Here is a 21,587-nt window from a genome sequence, read left to right as displayed (position 1 = left end):
ACAAAGGAATAACTTTCTATATTGCATACATGTAAAACTTCAGAATTGTAATTAAAGGATTGAAAATGTAGATGGAAATTAAAGTGGAAATTTTTCAAAGTTCAATCCTTTTGTTTAGGTCTATTAATTTAGTTTCATTTTCCAGAAACATAAGGCAGATATTTCAAAAAATAGATCTTATGCTATCATCACGGATCTTGTTATTGCTTTCCAGTCACTCTCTCCCTCACAAATGGATCTTTCTAAATCCATTATCAGCAACACTTTCTTCATTTTATGTATTATTTTTTAATAGAGTTGAAAATTCTGATCAAAATTTCCTGTGGTTTTACCAGCAGGACTGTGGAAATCCAAATGTCAGATTTTTTAATGCAAATAATTCCTCATTACGAGGGAAACAGATGAACGATTAAACTGGCCACTATAAAGAATCTAAGGACGAATCACTGAAAAAGAAACCTTAACATCTGTTGCCTGAAAGTCATGACTGCTGACATCTTTCTTTGCCAGATATTGATGTGGCTTCGATTATGCTTTAAAACTTACTGAACGTTACTTTGCAACCCACTCGCCGCCTTCACAGAAAAGCACAGGCTAATGGGACAAATTCATTCTCATTGTGGGATATAATCAGGCTTCATTTCTAAAGCAAGTTTGAGATCATCTATACTCTCCTGAAGCCTTTTGGGACCTACTCTTGCTTGTAACATGCTATCAGCAGGTTTAAAACAAGGCAGCAAGAGGAGAAGGGCTGTATAACTGTATCAAATCTCATTTAGTGTTAAGTGGATTCTGGTTTGACAGCACTTTGGCTTGGGAAATAAATTAAAAAGTAAGCAAGTATTGAAGACTCTGTCAGGACCGAGTTAGAGATCTCTGCTCACACTGGAAAGCCGGTCTGGCTCTCTGCATGCAGTAAGAGCTGCAAATGCAGACACCACTAAAATGGAAGAGCAAGTCCCAGATTACCCTGGCAGTGTTTAGTGTTGGTATTGCACAGGTCAGCAGCCTCCCTTGTTTCTGGCATCCAAGAAAACCCCTTGTCCTCTTTGCACAAAGCTACCCCTCCCTTTAGAAACTATTTTAAAGTTACTGCCATCACATGAAAAGCATGAGAGCTTTGCTACTCTGCTATGAGGATTAATGACAAAATGCTGCCATTGATGCTGTGTTACAGGGGCATTTTTTCCAATCAGGCATTAGAAATTCCTGTCAATTTAAAATGCAGGTTTCAAATAAAAATAGAAATTACATGAAAGAAATGTGTGAAACTTCCACTAGATGAGACATAACTTTTCAAGTCCTTCTAGCAACAAGCTGTATCTCCTATAGCCATCTCATCTTCATTTCCCAGAAGAAGTAGTTCCACTGAATATATGTAACCCTCCAAGTTATGCGCTCTGGTGAGAAAATATCCTATAGGAAAAAACAGGGACATGTCCCATTTCTATAGAATAAGCTTGCAGGGCCTCTACAGTAAGAACACTTGTGGAGGAAGAGCCAAGAATTATAATAGGGGAAGAAGATCAATTTGTAAAGCATTAGGATTTTTGGTTTTGTCTGCCAATCAGCTAAAACATGAAAGTCTTTGTACTTCCTACAGTACAGGTAACAATTTTCTCACGTATTAAGAAAAATCCACAGAAATTAAGCTCTGTTTTGTTTACAGAACTAAAATTAAACATGGGACATATGTATGGTTATTAGGAAATACTTTCTTGCTTGCACTTCGTAAGAGATTTGCAAGTGAAGTAAAGGGATGGATACATTTATCTCTTAAATTAGAAGTGCAATCCACAGGTAAAGGACAAATCCAAATCTATGTGCACCTTTCAGTAAAGAAAACAGTAACTATATATGAGAGTGAAGTGGCCTTCCTGGCCAATTTGCTTTCTTTCCTGTTAGTGCTGTTATCCACTGGGTTTCTTGTGGTTGCAAAGTTTAAATAAGTCTTCCTTTTTCACCACCCATTTACATTTGATGACTTCTGTGTTTGAATCCTTTGAACAACCACTGAAAGCAGAGATTAATTAAAACCCCCTTTATCTTAAGCACCTCTGTCAATGCTTCTCTTTTCCACACCATACAATGAGCGAAGCTTTGGTTTAGCCCTTTTTTTTTTGTAAGGCAACTTTTACCACTTCACCTAAGGATATATTCCACTGATAAATAATACCGTCTGTCTTTTTTGTCATGATTTAGAACAAGTTCTCAATTTACATTTTGCCCACCTTAGTTTCACTGTACCACAACTCAGCTGTGCTTACCTGTATCACACTAATACCTTTTTTATCATCTGTCCCATTTGTATTTATACCCACCCTGTGCCCTCTGTAGCACATGTTTAGCCCTTGTGCGTCCTCCCTAAACACGGACTTCACCTTTTTATACTGTTGAGCTCCCTGCAGTTTACTGAAATTAAAATATATTCCACTATATTCCAAGTGCAATCACAAAAGGTATTGGGCTGCTCCAGATGGTGTTAAGTACTTACTGAAGATATAGCTCAACAATTAAACCTAAAATGCACGTTGATATATCTGTTAGAGTTTAAATTAAGTATCTTACATTTCTATTGTTCCTTGAAAGTTTCAACGTATTCCCAGCTTACTAAGGCTACGAATCCCATCTGCCTGTACAGAACATTAGGAGGGCCCCTGCAGCACCTTCAAGGAAAGGCTTTGGGCAGTTTTCTTCTTCCTGACATGCTCACTTCAAAGATGAAACGGACACCTGGCGGATGGACAGAACATGGAAACCCTTCAGTGCTTGTAAGCAGAGCTGGGAGGACACATGGGGAAAAGAGACACACCAAGCAATAGTGCACTGAAACGCACTTACATGTGTACAGGTCTGACAGCAAGGCCCATTTGAGTTACTCTGCACAAGGAAGACTTGGCCCATGCTACAACTTGGCATGAACTTGTTCAGTTCAGTTTTGTGGTATTTTCTGCTATCACGTGTTTACACTTCTCAGTCATGGCTGAGGTCAAAGCCGTGCTGGTAAGTCACACATCACTGATAATACACATCCACTGCCTGCCTTAGTCCTTGAAACAAATGGATTTCCATTCATGGACATTTATGCCTGCGCAAGTACATCTGGCTGTTGCAATCTTTGCTGTTTCTATCCTGAAGTTTAAAATACTTAAGACTAAAATAATTACATAAAAGTATTAAAACAAGAAAAAGGTCCCTATAAGATTACCAATTATACTGCACTGAATGCTGCACACACTATTTCCACAGTCTTATCTCACAGAAAATGTTTCTTACAAGGTAACAGCTGCCTTTAATAGTTATTTAATAAATATAATAAGTAACAACAAACTTCTTTCATGAGAAGCAAACAAGCAAAAACAAATCTTACAGTTTGTTGTATCCATATTTTGAGCTTTTAATTAAGCAGAGAAAAGTTGCACACGGAAGTGACAGAGTAATCGGCACCGACCAAATAGCTCCAACCTTCTCCATTAGAGGACATGTTTAAAATGCTAGCCCTCGATGATTCATCTGACAAACTGCTTATTAGTGAAATAATTTAGCAAAATTCTTGTCTCCTGCTCAAGAGACCAAGCAGGAGACAAATGAAAAAGATGGGCCATGACTTGCCTTTTGGAGTGCCACTAAACACGAAGTTACACTCATAACTCGGTGCCTAAATCCACAATGGCTCCTCAACAATGGGCTGGTTTTCATACACACCAACCATACACACCAGCTCCTACCAAGCTCAGGAGGTGCAAGAACCTTTGAAAAACCCAGACAAAAACCTTTTGTTTCAGAGGCCAAACAACACCTGTTCTGCTGAAGATTTTGGCTGGTGCCAATACCACTCAACTCCCACTTACTCATTCTCTGTGGGGAAATTATGTTGTGATTTTTATTCCTAAAAGAACACAAAGGCCACAAGTTGAGTATATTTTCTAGATAAGACCACAGAATACATCCCATTAATTATCTGGATCCTTATGTATATATTCATACTGTTTATTTGGGGTCAGATACCAAAACCTGACCTCCTTTTAAACAGCCACAGCTTGAGCATACACGTAAATAAGAGTATTTACAACCCAGATCCTGCAGCAAGTTGCATTACCCCATTACCCTGTCCCTCAGTGGGGCTGAACAAAGATAATTTGGGCCTAGAATACGACCAAATCTCTCTCGTGGGTGTAGCTGAGCACCTTGAGCTAAAAATGTTTAATTGTCCTTGTAATAATTAACTAAAATATCCTCAAAACCATCTAAAATGTGAAGGGGGGAAGTGAGAAAGCTCAGTAAGATGGAACTGACATTAGGTAATACCTTCACACGATGGCACCACCCCATCAAATCAACCATGCTTGTGGATTTAAAAGACAGTTTTAGCCGGCTACGGAATTACGGGCCACGAGTCCATGTGTCACCACTTCGTTAGGTAATTTCTCTGAGAACAGACCTGAGACCGAGGAGCTGAGATGAGGCTGAACTAAATCAGACTCAAACCTAGGGCCACTCTGGGCTCAGCAGCAGCTAACCGGGAGGAGCTCAGGGCAGTCCCGGGCACAGCAGCAAGGTGAGGGAGCAGAAGGGAGCCATTTCTGAGAGAGGCAGCATGCTACAAGGCCAAACTTTAATCACAGCATAACTTGTGGGATGAAAATCACTCCTCATGCATGTCACTTACCCTAAAGGGCCCCTTAGGGCAACTCTTGTTAATGGCACTGTCAAAATAATTATAAAGAGAAAAGAATGTGAGTGTGGGGGTGTGTGTGTGAGCACACACTCAGGCTGCTGCTCTTTAAACAAAAAGCACTGGACAGTAAAACTTAATTTTGCCGTTCAGCAACATGCTTGTAGATACATTGGGTTATGGTGCAATTAATCTCACTTGTTAACAACAGGTGTGTGCTGACAGACAGCTTGGTCAGACTTGGGCACGCACTTAGATCCTCTTTTACCGTTTGGTTTGGAAAAGAAAACAAGAAATACAAATTGAGGAACGAAAAACGTCACATTATCATTACCTTACAATTATTTACTTTTGATTCTGAAAGCGACTACAATGCTACGGTTCTGCTGGCATACCTGCCCTGGCCTGCGCAGGGCAGAAACGTCTTGCTGAGTATTAAGCCGTGTCTATCACAAGGTATTGAAGTGACTTCCCTTCTTTATAAATTCACAGGAAGAATTGTCCTTCTTAGTGCATTCCAAAAATAAGTAACAGAGTGCTGCGTGCTCATGACTAAAAATGCTCAGGCTTTAGGAGTCTGGATAAGTCACTGCATAGAAATGGTGTGAAAGGTCTTATGATAAGGCATAAGATGCCATTTAATGTAGCAAATAAATTGTGTGCATACTGTTTATCTGTATTGCCATGCTATGCATACCAAGGTAAATGGTGAAAGTACAGACCTATCCATGAACTGAAATTTAATTAAATACATAACGCCAAGCCCTGTGCTAGCAAGGAATAAGTGTTATAAACCCAAATTCACAAATATCATAGAAATGAAAAATATTAGTAAAAATCAACCGCAACCCCTTTAAAATATGTCTTTACCTAGCTTATAAAGTGTTATATATGCACAGTGTGGGCGAGTTAATGTTTCAAAGACAATCCTAACTTTTCAGCTCCTCACACAGATGCTTAAGTCTCAAAGCCATGAAATATTCACGCCTATTTTTTTCCTTTTTTCCTTGTTACAGAGCAAAGACATAGATTAAAGAATAATAATAAAAAATGGCAGCTCTCTGAAACATTCAGCATTACACAATTTCATTTAATGCAATTTCAGAAATTTTAAACCCAAACAATATTTGTACACATACACATGATACTATCTATGGTGCCGCAGTTACGCAATATTTTATGCAAACAGGGTCGGCTCCATTGGTAATTTCACAATTTAAAACTTGGAAACTCAGTATTTCCTTTTAGTGAACACACGTGAGGAAAATCTTAAGTGGCTTTCAGACATCAGCTGCTTTCAAATGAAAAAATACCCATTCCTCATTGATAATCAGCTACATTTGAAATTCTAACTCAAAAGTTTGTGTTTTGCTGCTTTTTTCCCCCGCTTATTTGTTTCAAGAAACAATTCTATCATGGTTTTAAAGCGTGGAATGAAAATGGCATTGTTTTTTAATGACTGAGGAATGTTAGAAATTGACACTTTTCCTCATTCCCTCAATAATATTTTTTTTAGGCTGAATATTGACATTTCAGTCCCTAAGCAGATTTTTGAGATTGTAACTAGGAATAAAATAGCAAGTAATAAAAACTAAAAAGAAGACAGACAATGACACTTGCTGTAAAACTTCAACTGTAGCATATGTTAGGAGAAACTGGGAGAGCTCCTGCACCACTGAAGTAAGGGAGGGCAGGAAATGATCCAGAGGGTCAAACCAATAGTTTTTCTTCCCTGGATGGATGTTTTTCTGGAATGATGAATTCAAGTTCCATACCTAAAATTTAGCTCAAATCTGCATGAAAAATGTTTACTCAATGCCAAATCATACCAAAAAGTGCATTTAGAATGTGTCTATGTAGCAAAAACTGTAATCTGAAAATAAATGAAAACACTTCTGTTCTTGTCAGAGATGTATTTAACATTATCATAATGAAGTCTTCATTACTGAAAACAAAGTAAGTCACTGGCTGGGTCGATGGGAAATGGAATGACATGCTCAGCGTTGTATGAACAGATTTTTAACAGTATCATGAACGGGCACAGAAGCTGGAAGTCAAGACATTTGGTATCAAAAGGCAAAAGCTTGTTGCAGCCTAAGCAGGCAGAATTTCTTCTCTGCTATAATGAAGCGCACGAAGTGGCCCAATAATAATTTTAATAATTTTTCCTGTTTCCTTGAAGATTTGGCTTGTTTGGATATGTTTGCAGAGACCATTATTTTAGGGTTCTGGATAGGTTAGAGATGGTTCGGTAGTTCGAAGAATAATCAGAAAAATCAATTTATAAAAACCAATCAAGCAAAAACATATCTATAAAGTAGAACAAAAATGTATTTTCCATAACATTAGTTTTCTCATGTCCACCTATTGTCCAAATAAAAGTCTGATTAAGCTGCAAACTATTAAAAACTCTAGAGTTTAAATCAAACAGAAATGAAATTATGCTGATTATGAAGAAAACTTACTAGCAGTATACACACAATGGTAAGTAGATCCAATGTAATACAAATGATACGCTCTTCGAAAGTGTGTATTTTTCCCCTTTTCTGTAAAAGCAGCAATTAGAAAGTGTATATTGTTCTAATCACCAGAACAAAGAAAACCAACAGGCACCGTTGTTAGTAGTTACAAATAATGCTAGTCCTACTTTTGCACCATGACCTAAGTGGAGTGAGGCTCCCCACCTCCCACTCCTCCAGCACTGAGAGCTGAGCCACAATTTCACTGTTTTAAAACCAAAGTACAGAAACAGAGACATTTGTCTAACACACCGCTTGCATATTTTTCAGCTAACTGCAGTAAACAGAACTGTATTTTCCAAAAGGATGTTAAAAACAGAAGCATATGATCTTTTCCCACCTAGAATTGTATCCTTACAATTAAAGACTATTAGCTGGCATCCCTTTTAACCGTCAAACTCAGACAGTGGCAGTTCTATAGCCACAAAGAGAAGCAGTAAATGAGAAGAACATGTTACTACACTGCATTTGAGAAAGTTTGGCTCCAAGCTATGCACTGATTAATATCAGATCTCCTTCTTTACTTGCCTCTTGACAATCTTGTCACATCTGGCTGACAAATCCTTACAAGCTTATCCAAACCAAGGCAGCCCAGATCATGCTCCGGGAGTAGCTTGAAGGAAGCGGCAACACCAGCCATGCACTGATGTGCCATCATGAAACTAATGAAGCTGACTTCACTTGCAGACTGCAGGAACACGAAGAAACACAACATGCCTCAAGGTTTTGCAACATAACACAGAGTTAGCTCACCAAGATAAGACAAACAATCAGCTCCCGAGGTTCAAGAAGCCAAGTAGTTACATGAATTACAAAAATTTATATAGAAATCGCTTGAACAACAACCTCAGCTAAATGAGCACAATAAACTCCAAGTTCAGATCAGACGTGAAAATTGACTGCTAAATGCCTTTCAAACAATGTTGGGGCTTTTTTTTTTAATTAAAACCAAACTAGTTTATTTCATTTTCTCTCTCCCACATCCCCAAATACCTGCATGTTGCCTGGCTCCCAGGTTATTCAAAATGAAAAACATTAGGGAAAAAAAAAAAAAAACAAGAAAGAAAAGAAAAACCAGTGTCACTTTTTATCCGCAGGATTTTACAGAAGGATAAACCACAGCCTGTGTATATCAGTAGTCCTCCCCTGGGTTACCGATCTGCCCTCGCCTCATTTTTAAACCAAGGGTTCGTTACGCAGAGAACTAGAAGTATTTGGCCAATTAATAAACCAGAAAGTAAAATGCTGTATCTTAAACACATCTAACAAACCCTCATTATGTATGGGCTGACAATTAAACCATGTTTATTTTTCTATGTGAGGAAAAAAATAATCAAAATAAATTAAATAAGCGTCTTGTATCCTGATGCATTTAACCTCTTAATTAGTGCAATGTATTTAAAAAGCCAGACCCCCCAATACACAAACACACAAATACTCACTCTCCACTCCCCCCCCCATCCCCCCCCCGTTCCCCTGCCTCCCCCCCAAAATACAAACAGACTGATCCTAAGAAAATTACTGGCCTTATTTTCTGGATGCTAAATAGTCAACAATAAATTGTATATAAAGGGCATACATTAGATTCCACTTTAGTGGTAATTTCTGAAGAACTTCGTAGTGAAATTACATTGTTGTCTGCTCTCCAGTGCATTTATACGTCATGCTAATGATAATGTATCTTCTTTAAGCACTTGACTCAGAACACATCTGAGTCACAAATCACAGATTTTATTGCTATTAATGTATATTGAGGACTCGTACAATTAAACATTGTCAAGTATTTATGATTTACATGCTACTACTTCAATTGGAAAACAATTACACAAGTGATGGCTCTGCTTATTATAATCAGCCTGCAATTCTGCATTACTTACTGTAGAACAGAAAAGTCATACAGTTGTTTACAGTGCACAGCAGAAAGAAAGCCAGGATTTTTCACATAAACTAGTTTTCTACTTTCACAGTACCTTTTTGTAATTAAGAAATGGAGAGTACAGCTCCCTACAGCTCTCATCTCCATTGTTCATTACCCAAAACAACACCATTTCAAGATTTTATATCTCCACAGTGCATAACCACAAGTAAAAGTTGCACAGCAAAAAAAAAAACACACATTCATATAGAACTGCAAAGAACTTTCCTTACCTCAGACATTCTTACTGTGCTTATGTTTCCAGAGCTATAAAACAGTTTCCCATTCCCTCAGTGAGTTGTACAAAGAAGTACTGGAAACACTCCTGCCTGTACAAGTACTAAGGCAGAACCATCACACGCCTCTTTACTCTTGTCTGACTCTGAGCACCTCAAGGTCTGATGTATGCTCAGGCTGTGCACAGGGGAGTGAAATAAGATCCTCCCCCTTGGTGTTCTCCAGACCTACAGTACGAAGTTGTGTCTGCCTCTCACCTCTGCAGCCAGCTCTCACCTCGCTGCCCCGCAGTGGTGTGCTCCAGCGCGCTCCTCCAGTCGCAGGGCAGTCCCCTCACAGCTGGCTTGAAGAGGGCATGACACTCATCTTTCACAGAGATTTGATCAAAAGGAGGCTTGAGGCGCTCCTAATGCAGTGCGAGGAGATTCTACCTCTGCTCTGGCAGCCTAAGTAATGCGTTAAATCAATGCAGCTGACCTAAGGCCTATTACAGGGTTTTTTTTTTTCTCTTCCCGGAGTGTACAACTATCTGCAAATAAGCTATGAGGTACTTATGATTAAAATTACTTTTTTTTTTCTTAGCGTCAGACTGTTGTTTTTTAAATTGCAGCTGCCGTGGAATTTGTTTCTTTTTCCTTTTTTTTTCCTTTTTAAACATTTGCAGGTTTCAAAGCTCCACCGACTGGGGTGTGGATTTTTTAAAGTTACAATATTTCCCCCCCATCAGCTTAGCTTTGAGTTAGGGCTGAATTTTATTTCTTTTTATGAAGTTGAAGCTTCCTATTAACAGAAGCACAGGTCATAAAGACAGGAGAATTACCTTCTAGTAATTGGGCCAAAATCTGGTTTCAGTTATTCAGGTGTTGGGTTGCATTCGTGAGTTACAGCAGGATTTTTGTCATAGTCATTTCTCACCTATTTAAAAAACCAAAACAACCCCCAAACAAAACACTTCTCCCTCCTCTCGACTCTGCTTTTGACTCCTGTAGATAATTTCTTGGCACTCTCCTCACTCAGGAATACACTGTACTACGCCCATATGAGCAAGTTGCATTGAACTCAGTGGGAATCCTTGTAGGAACATACCAGGAGAATATTTGACCAGATGAATACCTGTAAAGCCATAGGAAAGGCAGCAGGAAATAAGATGGCTGTAGGGAGAAGACAGCTAACATATTATTACTGTTGGTTAATTCGTTGTCTTCTAATCCCATTTACTATTTGCTAGGTGTATGCACAGTGCTTAAGGAGGGAACGCAATTTACATTTTACTAAATACTGGAGTAAACTTCATGTTAACTCCATGGAGGTAGCTGGAACCAGGCCAGGAGGTTCCACATTGGTATCACATTGGTGATAACCAGAATCTGGTCCCACAAAGTGCTACATGAAGCACATGCTTTCCCTAAGTCTCTTGGTTTCTCCACCCTATACCTCATTACTCTCACCGAGCTACTGAACAAGTAGGAAAACCAGAGAGGGGGATTTAGTTTCACAGTATAGTCTGCCAGATACTTCTGCCAAAACACACTGGAGTGTGAGGACAACCAAAGAGCCAACCACCACTTGGTCCTTCCCAGCAGAGGGAAAGGGGGCTCCAGGGACACCTCTGCTCCCTGCAACATGCCTGGGACCATTCTCTCTAGGGAACAGTTACACATGGATTAATCGCCTTGTAAATGGTAGGAAAAAGCACCTAAGAAGTCACGTCGACCATCATGCTGATTGAAGTGATTCTTAACAGCACTGTTTTAAATGCATACATTCTGTGATGAGGACAAAACCTAACTGGTCTCTCATGATGATAACTCAAAGCTGAAGCCACACCTTGTTACTAAAATTGTATTACCTTCTTAATGAAATAAGCAGCGATGTAAGTAAAAAGGACTCTACCTGATTGAGAATTCTGCAACAAAAGTGGGAAGAGTGGTTTAAGATTACATAAACTGCCAGAAGCTCTGAATTGACTTCAAAATGATAAGTGACTAAAACTTAGATGTGTGGAGAGCTGCTCTCCCCTCTAGCCAGTTCTCAGGAAAAACCTATTTACTAGCTATCTGCCATTTGCCTGGAAGACGATAATTCTGATTAAATGGGCTAACTATCCATAGCGAACAATTTAAGACCAATTTACTTTTCTTAATTAATTACTAACAGTCTTTTATTTTAAGCATTGTTTTCATTATTCAAGCTTTTTCAATGAATATTTTATGGGAGCATATTTATACCTTGCTCTTTTTAAGCTATCCACTATTACTGATTAGCCTTTTTTCACTGTGTTACCATCTGAGCACCTTTTTGTAAAATCCAACAATCTTTAGCACAATGTGACTGACACGTGCAAGGCACAGTTTGTACCTACAGGTCAACTTGGAAAGAAATACTGGCACATTATCAGTGTTTTCGGTAATTTCAGCTGATCTGTAGTTCACGCTTGCTTGTACAGAACAGTTACTCAGATGTTTCTTGAAGAACGATCAAAATAGAAACTAGAGGGTGACTCCCATAACTCCTTTTCCAGTAAAATCTAGTGGAAAACCAGCTTCTCATGTACATAAACTGGTACTGGGCCAGGGCACCAGGCTTGAGCCAGAGGTCCTGGGCTTCATATGGGGCTCTGCCACTGAGTTGTTATGTGACCTTGGGCAAGCTATTTCAATTCTGGTTTCTATGTCTTCACTTTTGAATATTTATTTATTTTTTTAATCTATTTGAGTTGTATGCTCTTTGAGGAAACCACAGCATCTTAGTGTGTTCTCAGGGACAGTTCCAAGGGCAAAGTAAAGGGGTCCACAGGTCTGGACTCCATGTAAGTCACAACATAAATACCCAGAATCACAGTGTAACAACGGTCCAAGGAAAGCTGCTTTCTCCTCCCACCTGCCCCAGCCTGTTTCTTCCTCTCCATGTCTCAGCCTGTGTGTTCAGAACAGCATGAGCGTAAGAGGATGTAGGGCAGATTGTGGAGTGTTAAAACTACTTAACCAAATATAAGAGTATTCATAGTTTGAAGAAGGGCTCCCACACATGGAACTGACTATAAACAATGAGCTGCTGCTCTTACCGAGTTTCGTTACCTTGGGACACTTAAAAATATGGGTATTAATCCTAAGGAATCACTACAGTTAAGCCAGTGTGATACAGCACAAAAGCACAATAAAATATCCAGGAAAAGTTTTCTCCTGACTTTTCAATTTAAATCATGCCCTGAATTTTGGTGTTTGATTCCAGAAAAGGAAAAAAAAAAATCATTCTAAAAAGAATATTAATAAACTATTCAAGAACCAACTAAACATTAGGAGCAGGTCTGGTCTTTGCTGCTGTGTTCTCTAGGCAAATGCACCCATACTTTCCACAAACACTTGCTGCCTGCTTCACACTGTTTCTACCAGAGTTAGCTGCAAAATGGTGTTAACCTCCATGTCCTCCCTGCTTGGCCTACATTCCAAACACATAATACACTATGTCCCTCTTACTTAAATCAGTGCTGGCAAATATCTTAGTGCTAATTTAATGCTCTGCTCACTTATCGCTTTGGAGAAATGTGTGGATTAAACATTTCACCTCTCTGAAGTCATGGTCAGCCCCATGACCATACAGATTCGCAGAGTTAACTTTCAGGAAAAAATCCAAGAAGAGAAGGGGTTCGGTCCAGGGCTGAAGGGACACAAGACTTTGGCAAGGTAGGAGGGGAAAGAGGAAACAGACCATGAAAACCAGGAGAACTGAGGTTCTGTCAGCAAGATATAAAGACAGCTGTGGGTTTCAAACAATTTGCAAGCCCAGTGAAAACAATTTTAAACTTAGTGTGCTGCAGCATGGCCTGTTAAAGGCTTAAAATACTTGATAAAGTTTCTTAAGATCTGTGGAAGGTCAAGTAGAGCACTCCAGTTCCCATTCAAGCAACAGGGAACCCCACATCTCTTGTTCAGTAATTCCAGGTAAGCTGATTTTGTAAAGTGGCCTGAGCAGATAATACTGAGCTATAATGTGCCCAAAACTTTGCCACTAACAGTTTAATCAGAGTTCAAATGTTGACCCCTGTCTTGGTATTTACATCCTCTCTAATGTAATTAAACAAAAAAAAAAGAAATCCCAACAAAACCAAGAACACTACCTGGCTTTGCACTCCTGCTTCAGGACCAATTTTCATTTAACTGCTCACTGCATTACTTTTCTTCTGTAGCTCAAAATGGCAATGAAGTCAAGTGAGCACCAGCATTACCAAATGCTAGTATTTCAAGCAGTGCCTATGTAGACCTAGAAAGACATCACCAATATCAGATCATACAACTAATTCCTCCCTGTGGAACTGCCTCTCCACTGAAACAGTCACTAGGATCAAGAAACCCTGCAATTACCTATAGTGCAAAAACCTGTCTGAATAGTAAAGTTTTAAAATATAATTTCTGAATTATTGCTTTATGCCACAATGTATTTGTCCTTGAAAAACATGATTCTATAAGAGTTTGCAATCTAATATAGTTTGGTTTTTTAAGTTACATGTTTTTTTTAAGTCCTTTCCCAAGGCCAATTTCTCAGCATGAATGATACCATATTTATACATTATAGCTTAATTATGCATTGCACAGCAAAAACTTTTTAATATATTGGTTTTCAAACATGTTGCTTTAAAATGTGAAACAGAATAAACCAAAGAACTTGGTTTGATTTCTTTGTGCTAATCACTACATTTGTCAGTAAATATCACGTGGTATCTTCTTAATCTCTCTGCTAATGGAGGTGGTCTTGCTGATGATCCTCCAAACAAAACCTTCCCCTGCTTCCAATGATTTCTATAGTTGGGTATTTTGAGTCCCCAGTTTTCATTCTTCATTCTTTAAAACTCTTCAGAGATGTTTTAGGATCACCAGAAGACATACACTGCTCCACCTGACTTTTGGACAGCATTAAGGTATTTTAAATAGTACTCTATTCCACTCTTTTGCTTTCTACTATTTTAGTTTCCTCCCTTTAATGCTTTTTTTGCACTGAATGAGAGAGATACTAAACTTTCTCCTAATGAAAGCACTAGAGTTAATTCATCGTTCACATCTGCCATACTGGTGAGTTCACCCAGTTTTGTGATAACTGGACCATTCTGTTGAATGCTTACAGTTTCATTCCAGGACCTGGCAACATTTACAAAAACTCTAAATGACTTTTCTTCAGCATGCTCTACTTTGTGTTTTTCAACAGCTCCATCTGCTCTTTAGGTAGGTTTCTCCGATCCTTTCGGAGAGCTTGCAATTCAGAATCTTAATGAGTCTAAAACATGTATCTTCTCTGCAAGCAGCATTCCTCCCCTCCACTTTCCCCAGCTGTTTAACAAACGCCATCTGACCCAATGTAGAGCCTGGAGCACCCAGCTAAACTATCAGCCCTTTGCAAACTCGCCAGTTGTTCCTATTGTGGTTTTTTTCCTCGTTTTGGCAGTTTATAATGTTAAAATAAACATATAACCTTTCCCCCTCTTGCTCAGTAGCTTTCTGTACTTGGATTGCAACATGTGTAACCCAAGAGTAGAAGAAAAGAAATTATAAGAAGCTTACATAGTGATTATTTTTAAAATGTTTTGTAAAGCCAATCAACCTCCACAAATTTCTAACTTCAAGGAGAAGAGAGCATCACAGTCCAAATCCGATTTGTAACCAAGGCTTGCAAACAGGCTAAAAAGCACCAACTTGTGCTTTGTCTAACTTAGGGGTTTGTCTAACCCCTAGAAACATATTTATTTGAAAGTACAGAAATAGAGACATTTTGTATATACATGTATATACATGCAGTAAAGATTGGAAAAGTTGTTACAAAAATATGGATTGCAACACATTGCCATCCAAAGTAAGCATATTTAGTGAGTCTCCTGAATTAGAACAGTTTTAGTCATAGAATAAAGGACTTTTTTTTGTTCCCTCCTCCCACCCTGGGCTTTGAGAAAGCAAACTCACTCACCCAGGGGTTCTGTTCTCTACCTTTCTAATTATTGTTTTTGAATTACAATGAAGCATACAACTTCCATCTAAATGAATGGCATAACTCTGTCATATGTGAATGTTGTATGTATGAGATACCTGCCCAGCTAGAGATACTGCTCTACAGTGAGATGGGAATGCTGCAGCAAGGACAAGATACCTGAGTGTTCTAGCAGCACTGCCCATCTCTCCCTGTGTGGTCAGGCTAGGTTGGGGTGGGCTCACATGGAAGAGATCAGAGAACGTGAACCTGCAAACTTTGGGGCTAGATGAGAAAACATGTTACCAAATGAAATGCAATTTCCAAAATATTATCTAATAACCAAATAATAACGGGAGTTGAAAACTTTCTCTGTCAGGGATTAAGGTAGGAGCTGTATTGGCCACACATTTCCACTTCTGCACAATTCTACTGACCGCCCTCACATCTTGCAAGTCCTGTGAGGAGTTTAAAACATTTAATTACTAACTCTATCATTAAGGAATCTACTTTGTCAAACTGCAGCTCCTAATGTTAAGTCTCTTAGAGCAAATCAGTTTTGATACTGATGTTTCTCAGAGGTGCAGCATTTAATCCTCAAATTACAGCACAAGTTTTAACAGGCAGGTTCTGTCTGTCACCAAGATTTAGTAATTAACAAAAAAATTCACCCCCCTTCCCAACACTAATGGTTTATCAAAAGAATACCAGTAATTTCAGTTAAGATATACTGATGAACTAGGCAGAAATACAATGGGGAGACAGACATATTTACCATATCTGATTGAAAGGGCCGAGACAGAATTCCAGAGACATCGTGTTGTCATAAGAGGAATAGTCAGGAACCACGTTTGTGCCCCCAGGCCAAAGGGTGTGACATCGGGCCAGAGGTTTGTTGAAGTCAGAATGAAATGCCTGCCATAAAACTTAGCCACTCATATTCACATGGCTAAAGAAAAGAAGCGTCGGCAATATGATACCTGAAACAGTAATGCTGCTGGGGTTTATTCCAAAGACAATTTAGTCCTACCAGTACAAGAGACACTTCACCTACAGTATGGAGCTGAGGATTTCTTTTCACAGCCTCCAGCATTTTCCTTCCTTTTGCTTGTGGGTTTGTTGTTGAGTTTCTTTTCTTCTATTTTTTTTCTGTCCTCCTTGTTCTGTAATACCAGGTAGTGGTTTTCAACCGTTTAAACTATGGCATATAATAACTGATGAGTAACACAGCAGTAATAGCAGTGGTGGCAATTTTGCTTTGTTTCATGGGAGTGTTAGAATACTACAAAGATGACTAGGACATGTCTCAGTGGCAGACTGATAAACTGAGAGATGAATTTTCCCTGCCTACAAGTGTTGTCAAGTTTTAGTCATAAACATCACAGGGGTTACAGGACACTTATTTTTCCAGGGAATGAAATAGGAAGCAAACATTCTGTATTTTTAAATGAACTTCTGGATGAAGAATTATTGGACAAAAAATTACTATGGAAGATTATTTCCCAAGCTCATAAGCTACAAATTTCTGACCAAATGGTTGAGTTTAACAACCATGCCTGAAGTACTGTTGCTAGTAGGACAAGTCATGTTTATTATGGAGGCATATTTATCAGTTCTCCCACTCTGCTTTCTTACAACTTCATGTTTTAGCCAAAACTTCATGTTGTTACGTTTTTCCATCTACATCCTCTTCTTATTGATTGGGAGGAAGAAATTTCAGGTTCCTATTTTACAGTGAAATCCCAAGAAAACTTCCTTGAAAGTGTCACCCATCCTCCACTTCTCAGATTCCTTTAAAACTTCCTCTTTTATTAACTTACCCCAGACATGTGCCTGTTCTTTTTATGTCTAAAATACATGTTGAACTTCTGAAGTTTACCCAGGAGTGAAAGCAGAAGGTATAGCAATGTCCTGGAGTAGCATCTAACTACCCCCTTCAACCAGGATAGCACATCGATACCAGGATGGTTTGCAGTGAGCTGTTTTTAATGGACAGCTCCCAGGTGACACCAGCACTGCTGCAGCAGCAGCCGCAATATCATACATCCTTGATTGAACTTTGATTAATTTTCCAGACTTTCAGAGCCTGTGGCAAAAGGATCCACAGCGGTAGCTGCAGCCATTAACTCCATCTTTTGTGATTTCTCCTTCTTCATTATGTTTGGGTCTTGATTGAACTTTGTTCCAAGTTAGTAGCTTTTGGCTATGAACAAGGGAGGTAAGACTTTAGAAGCGAAGTGCAGAAGGATAATATGTGAAAACCTTGCAGTGAAAGCTGCCTGGCTGTAGTTGGAGGTAGCCTTGGCTATACCTTGATGATGTGAGTGGTGTTAATAAAAACGTTGAAGTTCTGCCTAACACCAGTCTAAACAACACAAACCATCACTTTATGCAGCCCTAGTCCAAATGTCTTCCAACATTTGTGCATAGTGGATGCTATTTTATTGCACTGAAAATTCTAAGTTGCTGCATTCACATAATGAATAAAATTACCGTTCCTGGCCAAGGCCAGAACTTCACAGAGGCACATGTTTAAAATACAGGAATAGTTTCAGTGGCTTCCAAAGATTATTTGGAATAAATATATTGGAATAAATCTTTGGAATAATCCAAAGATTATTTGCAGTGTGCTGCTAAATGGTGCAAGTAACTCTTTGCCTGCTCAATAGGACATCTTTACACTGCAGAGTCAACCTCGTGTCTGTTATATTATCCAAAAAAAGAAGTCTGTCAGCAGCTAGGGGAGATCTTATGGTTCTTGAGAAAAACCCTAAAACTGACAATACTTTACTCAAAATGTTACATTGAATTTTTCCAAATGATCCTTCACCGTTTTCACTACCTTACTCTTACCTCCCTCAGTTGTGGTCACAGAATGTCTAAACACTTTACTAGTAAAGGGCCATTTCAAGCTTATGATTACTTCATAAACAAAAAAACAAAAAAACAAAAAAAAAAAAACCCAAAAAGAAAAAAAAAAGGGGGGGGGAAGAAAAAACCTAAACACCACGCCCTGCCCCCCCCATTTCCTTACTCTTTTTTTCAATTAGTGCTTGAACTTACCACTGTGATATATTCTCGAATCACTTATATCTAGCTTTATTGCCTGCTGTTGGTATTTGCCAATGGTGGTGTATGAAATGGTATGCAGAGGTGGCTGTAGCCATCTGTAGAGATTTTTGCCAGAACCTACAAATGCCATGTAAAAGCCCCTTTCAGAGCTTGAAAACTGAAATTAACTGATGGGAAAAAAATATTAAACTATTAAGGGTGATTCAAAATCTACTATGAATCAAAGATATACATGATGTTTCCACAACATCTGACACAATAGGGCTTTGTCCCTACAAGAGGCCTCTGGGCATTCCTGTGATATAAGCAATAATGGATTTGTCTCTGCAAAGCTTTTGAGTTATTGTGGCACCTCCAATACAGGCAACCTCAGAAATAATTGAAAACCTGGAAATAAAGGCAACCTTTAAAAAATAAAATACATATATACATATATAAATAAATATAACTCTTCCTTGCTTTAACCTTTTTATTCCTTGCCAAGAACAGCTGGCTGAGGAATCGGCATCTGCCGTGAACTCTCATTTATTTTCCGATGCTGCCTCGCCCCATTGCCCAGGCGGTCTCCGCAGTTCCCCTCCTCTCATCCCCTCACCACTTTGCCTTCCTCTGAACCCAGGATGCAGAGCAGCCGTCCAGCACAGAGCCCTTCTCCACTTACACACACCCAGGTTTCCAGCCCCTTTCCCTCCTGCCAATCCCAGTCTCACTGAGCTTTCTGACAGGAGACTGCTTATACAGAAAAAACAGAACCTCTCTGCTCCCCGGTATTTTTTAGGCAGCAGTAATAACAGACTTTTGCACTGGAAATTGTTAGCTTCAATGTGTTCAGACCGGAGTGAAACTCCCTGTCAGCTCAAGCTGTATCTATCTGGGTGATCTGGACACTAGACTTGGGTAAAGTGGCTGGGATGCTTATTTAGACATCTAGACTTTGGGAACTAAATAACTTGTGGGAAAGTTTGAATGTTGCAACAGGTAGAAGCAATTCAAGGAACACAGAAAGTTGCTATGAATAAGTGTTGTGTTGGCTACTGAGTCCCTTAAATGTTAGCACCCATGCTTGAAATACACTTGAACACGCACAAGCCTATTTTAGAGTGGGACCAGAGCTGCCCTGTTAAAAATGTTGAAGCACTGGACTGGTTACCAGGTCTTTCCCTCCATTGCTACCCTGGTTTAAAATAATAGGGGAGTATGCATAGCATGAAAAGTGGAAAACAAGAAAAGTGCTTCAAGACCAACCACTTTTTAGTGAACGCTTGGGAACTGCTTGGAGGAGTGCCAGGCCTGGAACAAGGTGCGAAATCATACAATTAAGAGAAGGATGGCAGGTGTAAAACAGAAGTCTCTTATAGAGCAGTGGTTTCGGTATAAGATCTGCAGGAAGCTGACTGCCAGACCAACACAGAAGTGATTGAAGAAGGGGGCCTGGCAGGATTACCACAAGGAAGTAATGAGCCTTCAGGTATACTAAACACACACACAGTTTGTGTGACTTCTCACAAACCTGCTTTTCTCTTTTATGTTGTCCTAATGTTAAAATAAACCATACAGTGGTGGTAAGAAGGAGCCTGAGGCTCCTTAGAGAAGAGCTGAATGGTCATTGCCCTGTAGGATGTAAGGCAGCAATACTGCAACAGGCTGTACTGGAGCAGCATGGGGTTAATGGCAGTTCAGGATTACTTTTGATGCCTTTTTCTACGGCTGGGACAGGTGTCCCCTCCTGCTGAGGGTCTCCACAAGCTAAAGGACTTCATCCTGCCTTTGCACTGCCAATGTGACTTGTGTCACTTGCTTCAAGGGAAGCAGGATCAAGCCCCCTAGCAATAACTCTGAGACACTTTGATTAGCCCAGCCACATGCCTTGTTCCAAAGCCTGCAGCTTGTCATAAATTTTTCTGCATTAAACTCTTCACCCCAATATGGCTCTGCCATACACAGCTTGCCCAATAGATTATTAAGAGAATATTCTTTTTGAACTGTCTTTTCTACAAGCAGGAGATGCAGCTGACATCCAGCATCTGTGACTCTCTAGTAAAGGCACACTAAACCTCTACGTTGACAACAACCTGAATAGGCAAGAAACACTGAACTCAAAATCAGCATTTAGTGCTATCTTCTTTCGAGATCATTCATGCTAAAATGAGGCCATGATATTGCCACCACAATCTTTACTAAAAAACTGTTGCAACTGTAAAGAAACTAAATTAATTAAACACTTGGTGTGATCTTTAATTTTCTCTGTAGAAAGCAATACTAAGAAAGAAATGCCTTTGTACTCTGAATATATTCAAACCTTCAATGGTATAAATCCATTTAGTTCCAAGAGATGCAATTTACGACAGGTCTGTAATAAATTCCCTGTAACTCCAAGTTGTTCTTTTCAAGTAATTTCAACACATTTTATTATAAAACCACCAATAAAAGCCTGACTCTAAGCTTACCATTATCTTTGTTTTACAAACTGGTAAATCTGTGATTTGCCCAAAGTTATACAACAAACCTGTGACAGAGCCAGCATTGTCATTCAGTCAGTCCTGTGGCTTCATCCACCTCCCAAGAACAGCACTTTCTCCTGACCCCCACTTTAGCAAGTAAGTGACAATTGCTGTTTACAAAAATAGTAGACTATAGGTACAACCCCTGCCTGAAGAGTGCTGGAAACTCTTCCTCTATAGACTTAGAAACAGATGATTTTGTGTAGAACCATCATATTATACTGGCCAGTAAAGAGAAATAGCAGAGCCTTTGCAATACATCTATTTTAAAAAATAGCTTCTTTAGAAAGCTCTAAAAACTCATTTCTAACCATATAAATTGTATTCTGTTTACCAAGATGCTTCCTCCACACTCCAAACTACATTATCTGGATGACATTCATTGGGAACCATCAGCCTCACAGAATGTGAAACATGTGTTTTCAGGAAAGGAGGGATGCAAGCCACTTTTATATACAGATTTTGTGATGTAAATAAGCTGTTGAAAAGCCAGTTTGCGACAATGCCAGTATCTGGTGCTTCTTTAGTCTAATTAGAAACTGCTCTGCACAGCCCAGCCATTAGCAGTGGAACATGCTGCTTATTTTACTCCCCAATTGAAGTGTTGCATTGCACCTAGCCAGTCATAATTGGAAAAACTGGCACAATGGAGCATAAGTAAACAACAGTTGTAACCAGGAGTACCGCAGATACCTACTTTATTATCTCTCTAGTAA

General features: G+C 39.2%; 1 protein-coding gene across 3 annotated transcripts in view; it reads right to left on the bottom strand.

The window, feature by feature from the left end:
* The window catches only part of BNC1 (basonuclin zinc finger protein 1), a 78,834-nt gene that overhangs the window by 11,635 nt on the left and 45,612 nt on the right, over window positions 1-21,587 (bottom strand). The window contains exon 1 of one of the 3 annotated variants that reach the window (XM_065688624.1): window positions 9,604-9,746. The exons of 1 other annotated variant lie outside the window; for it this stretch is intronic. Coding sequence is in view for 1 of the 2 variants with exons in the window: in XM_065688622.1 (XP_065544694.1) it covers window positions 9,343-9,351 (9 nt within the window). In the remaining variant the exon portion in view is untranslated. Of the gene's footprint in view, window positions 1-9,342; window positions 9,573-9,603; window positions 9,747-21,587 lie in introns of those variants that run through there. One more of the 3 variants, XM_065688622.1, reaches the window with a different exon arrangement.

This window comes from Lathamus discolor, chromosome 8 (assembly GCF_037157495.1).
Source record: "Lathamus discolor isolate bLatDis1 chromosome 8, bLatDis1.hap1, whole genome shotgun sequence".
NCBI lineage: Eukaryota > Metazoa > Chordata > Aves > Psittaciformes > Psittacidae > Lathamus > Lathamus discolor.
Note: the sequence above shows the minus strand (reverse complement) of the source record. Positions and strands in the feature narration are given on the sequence as shown.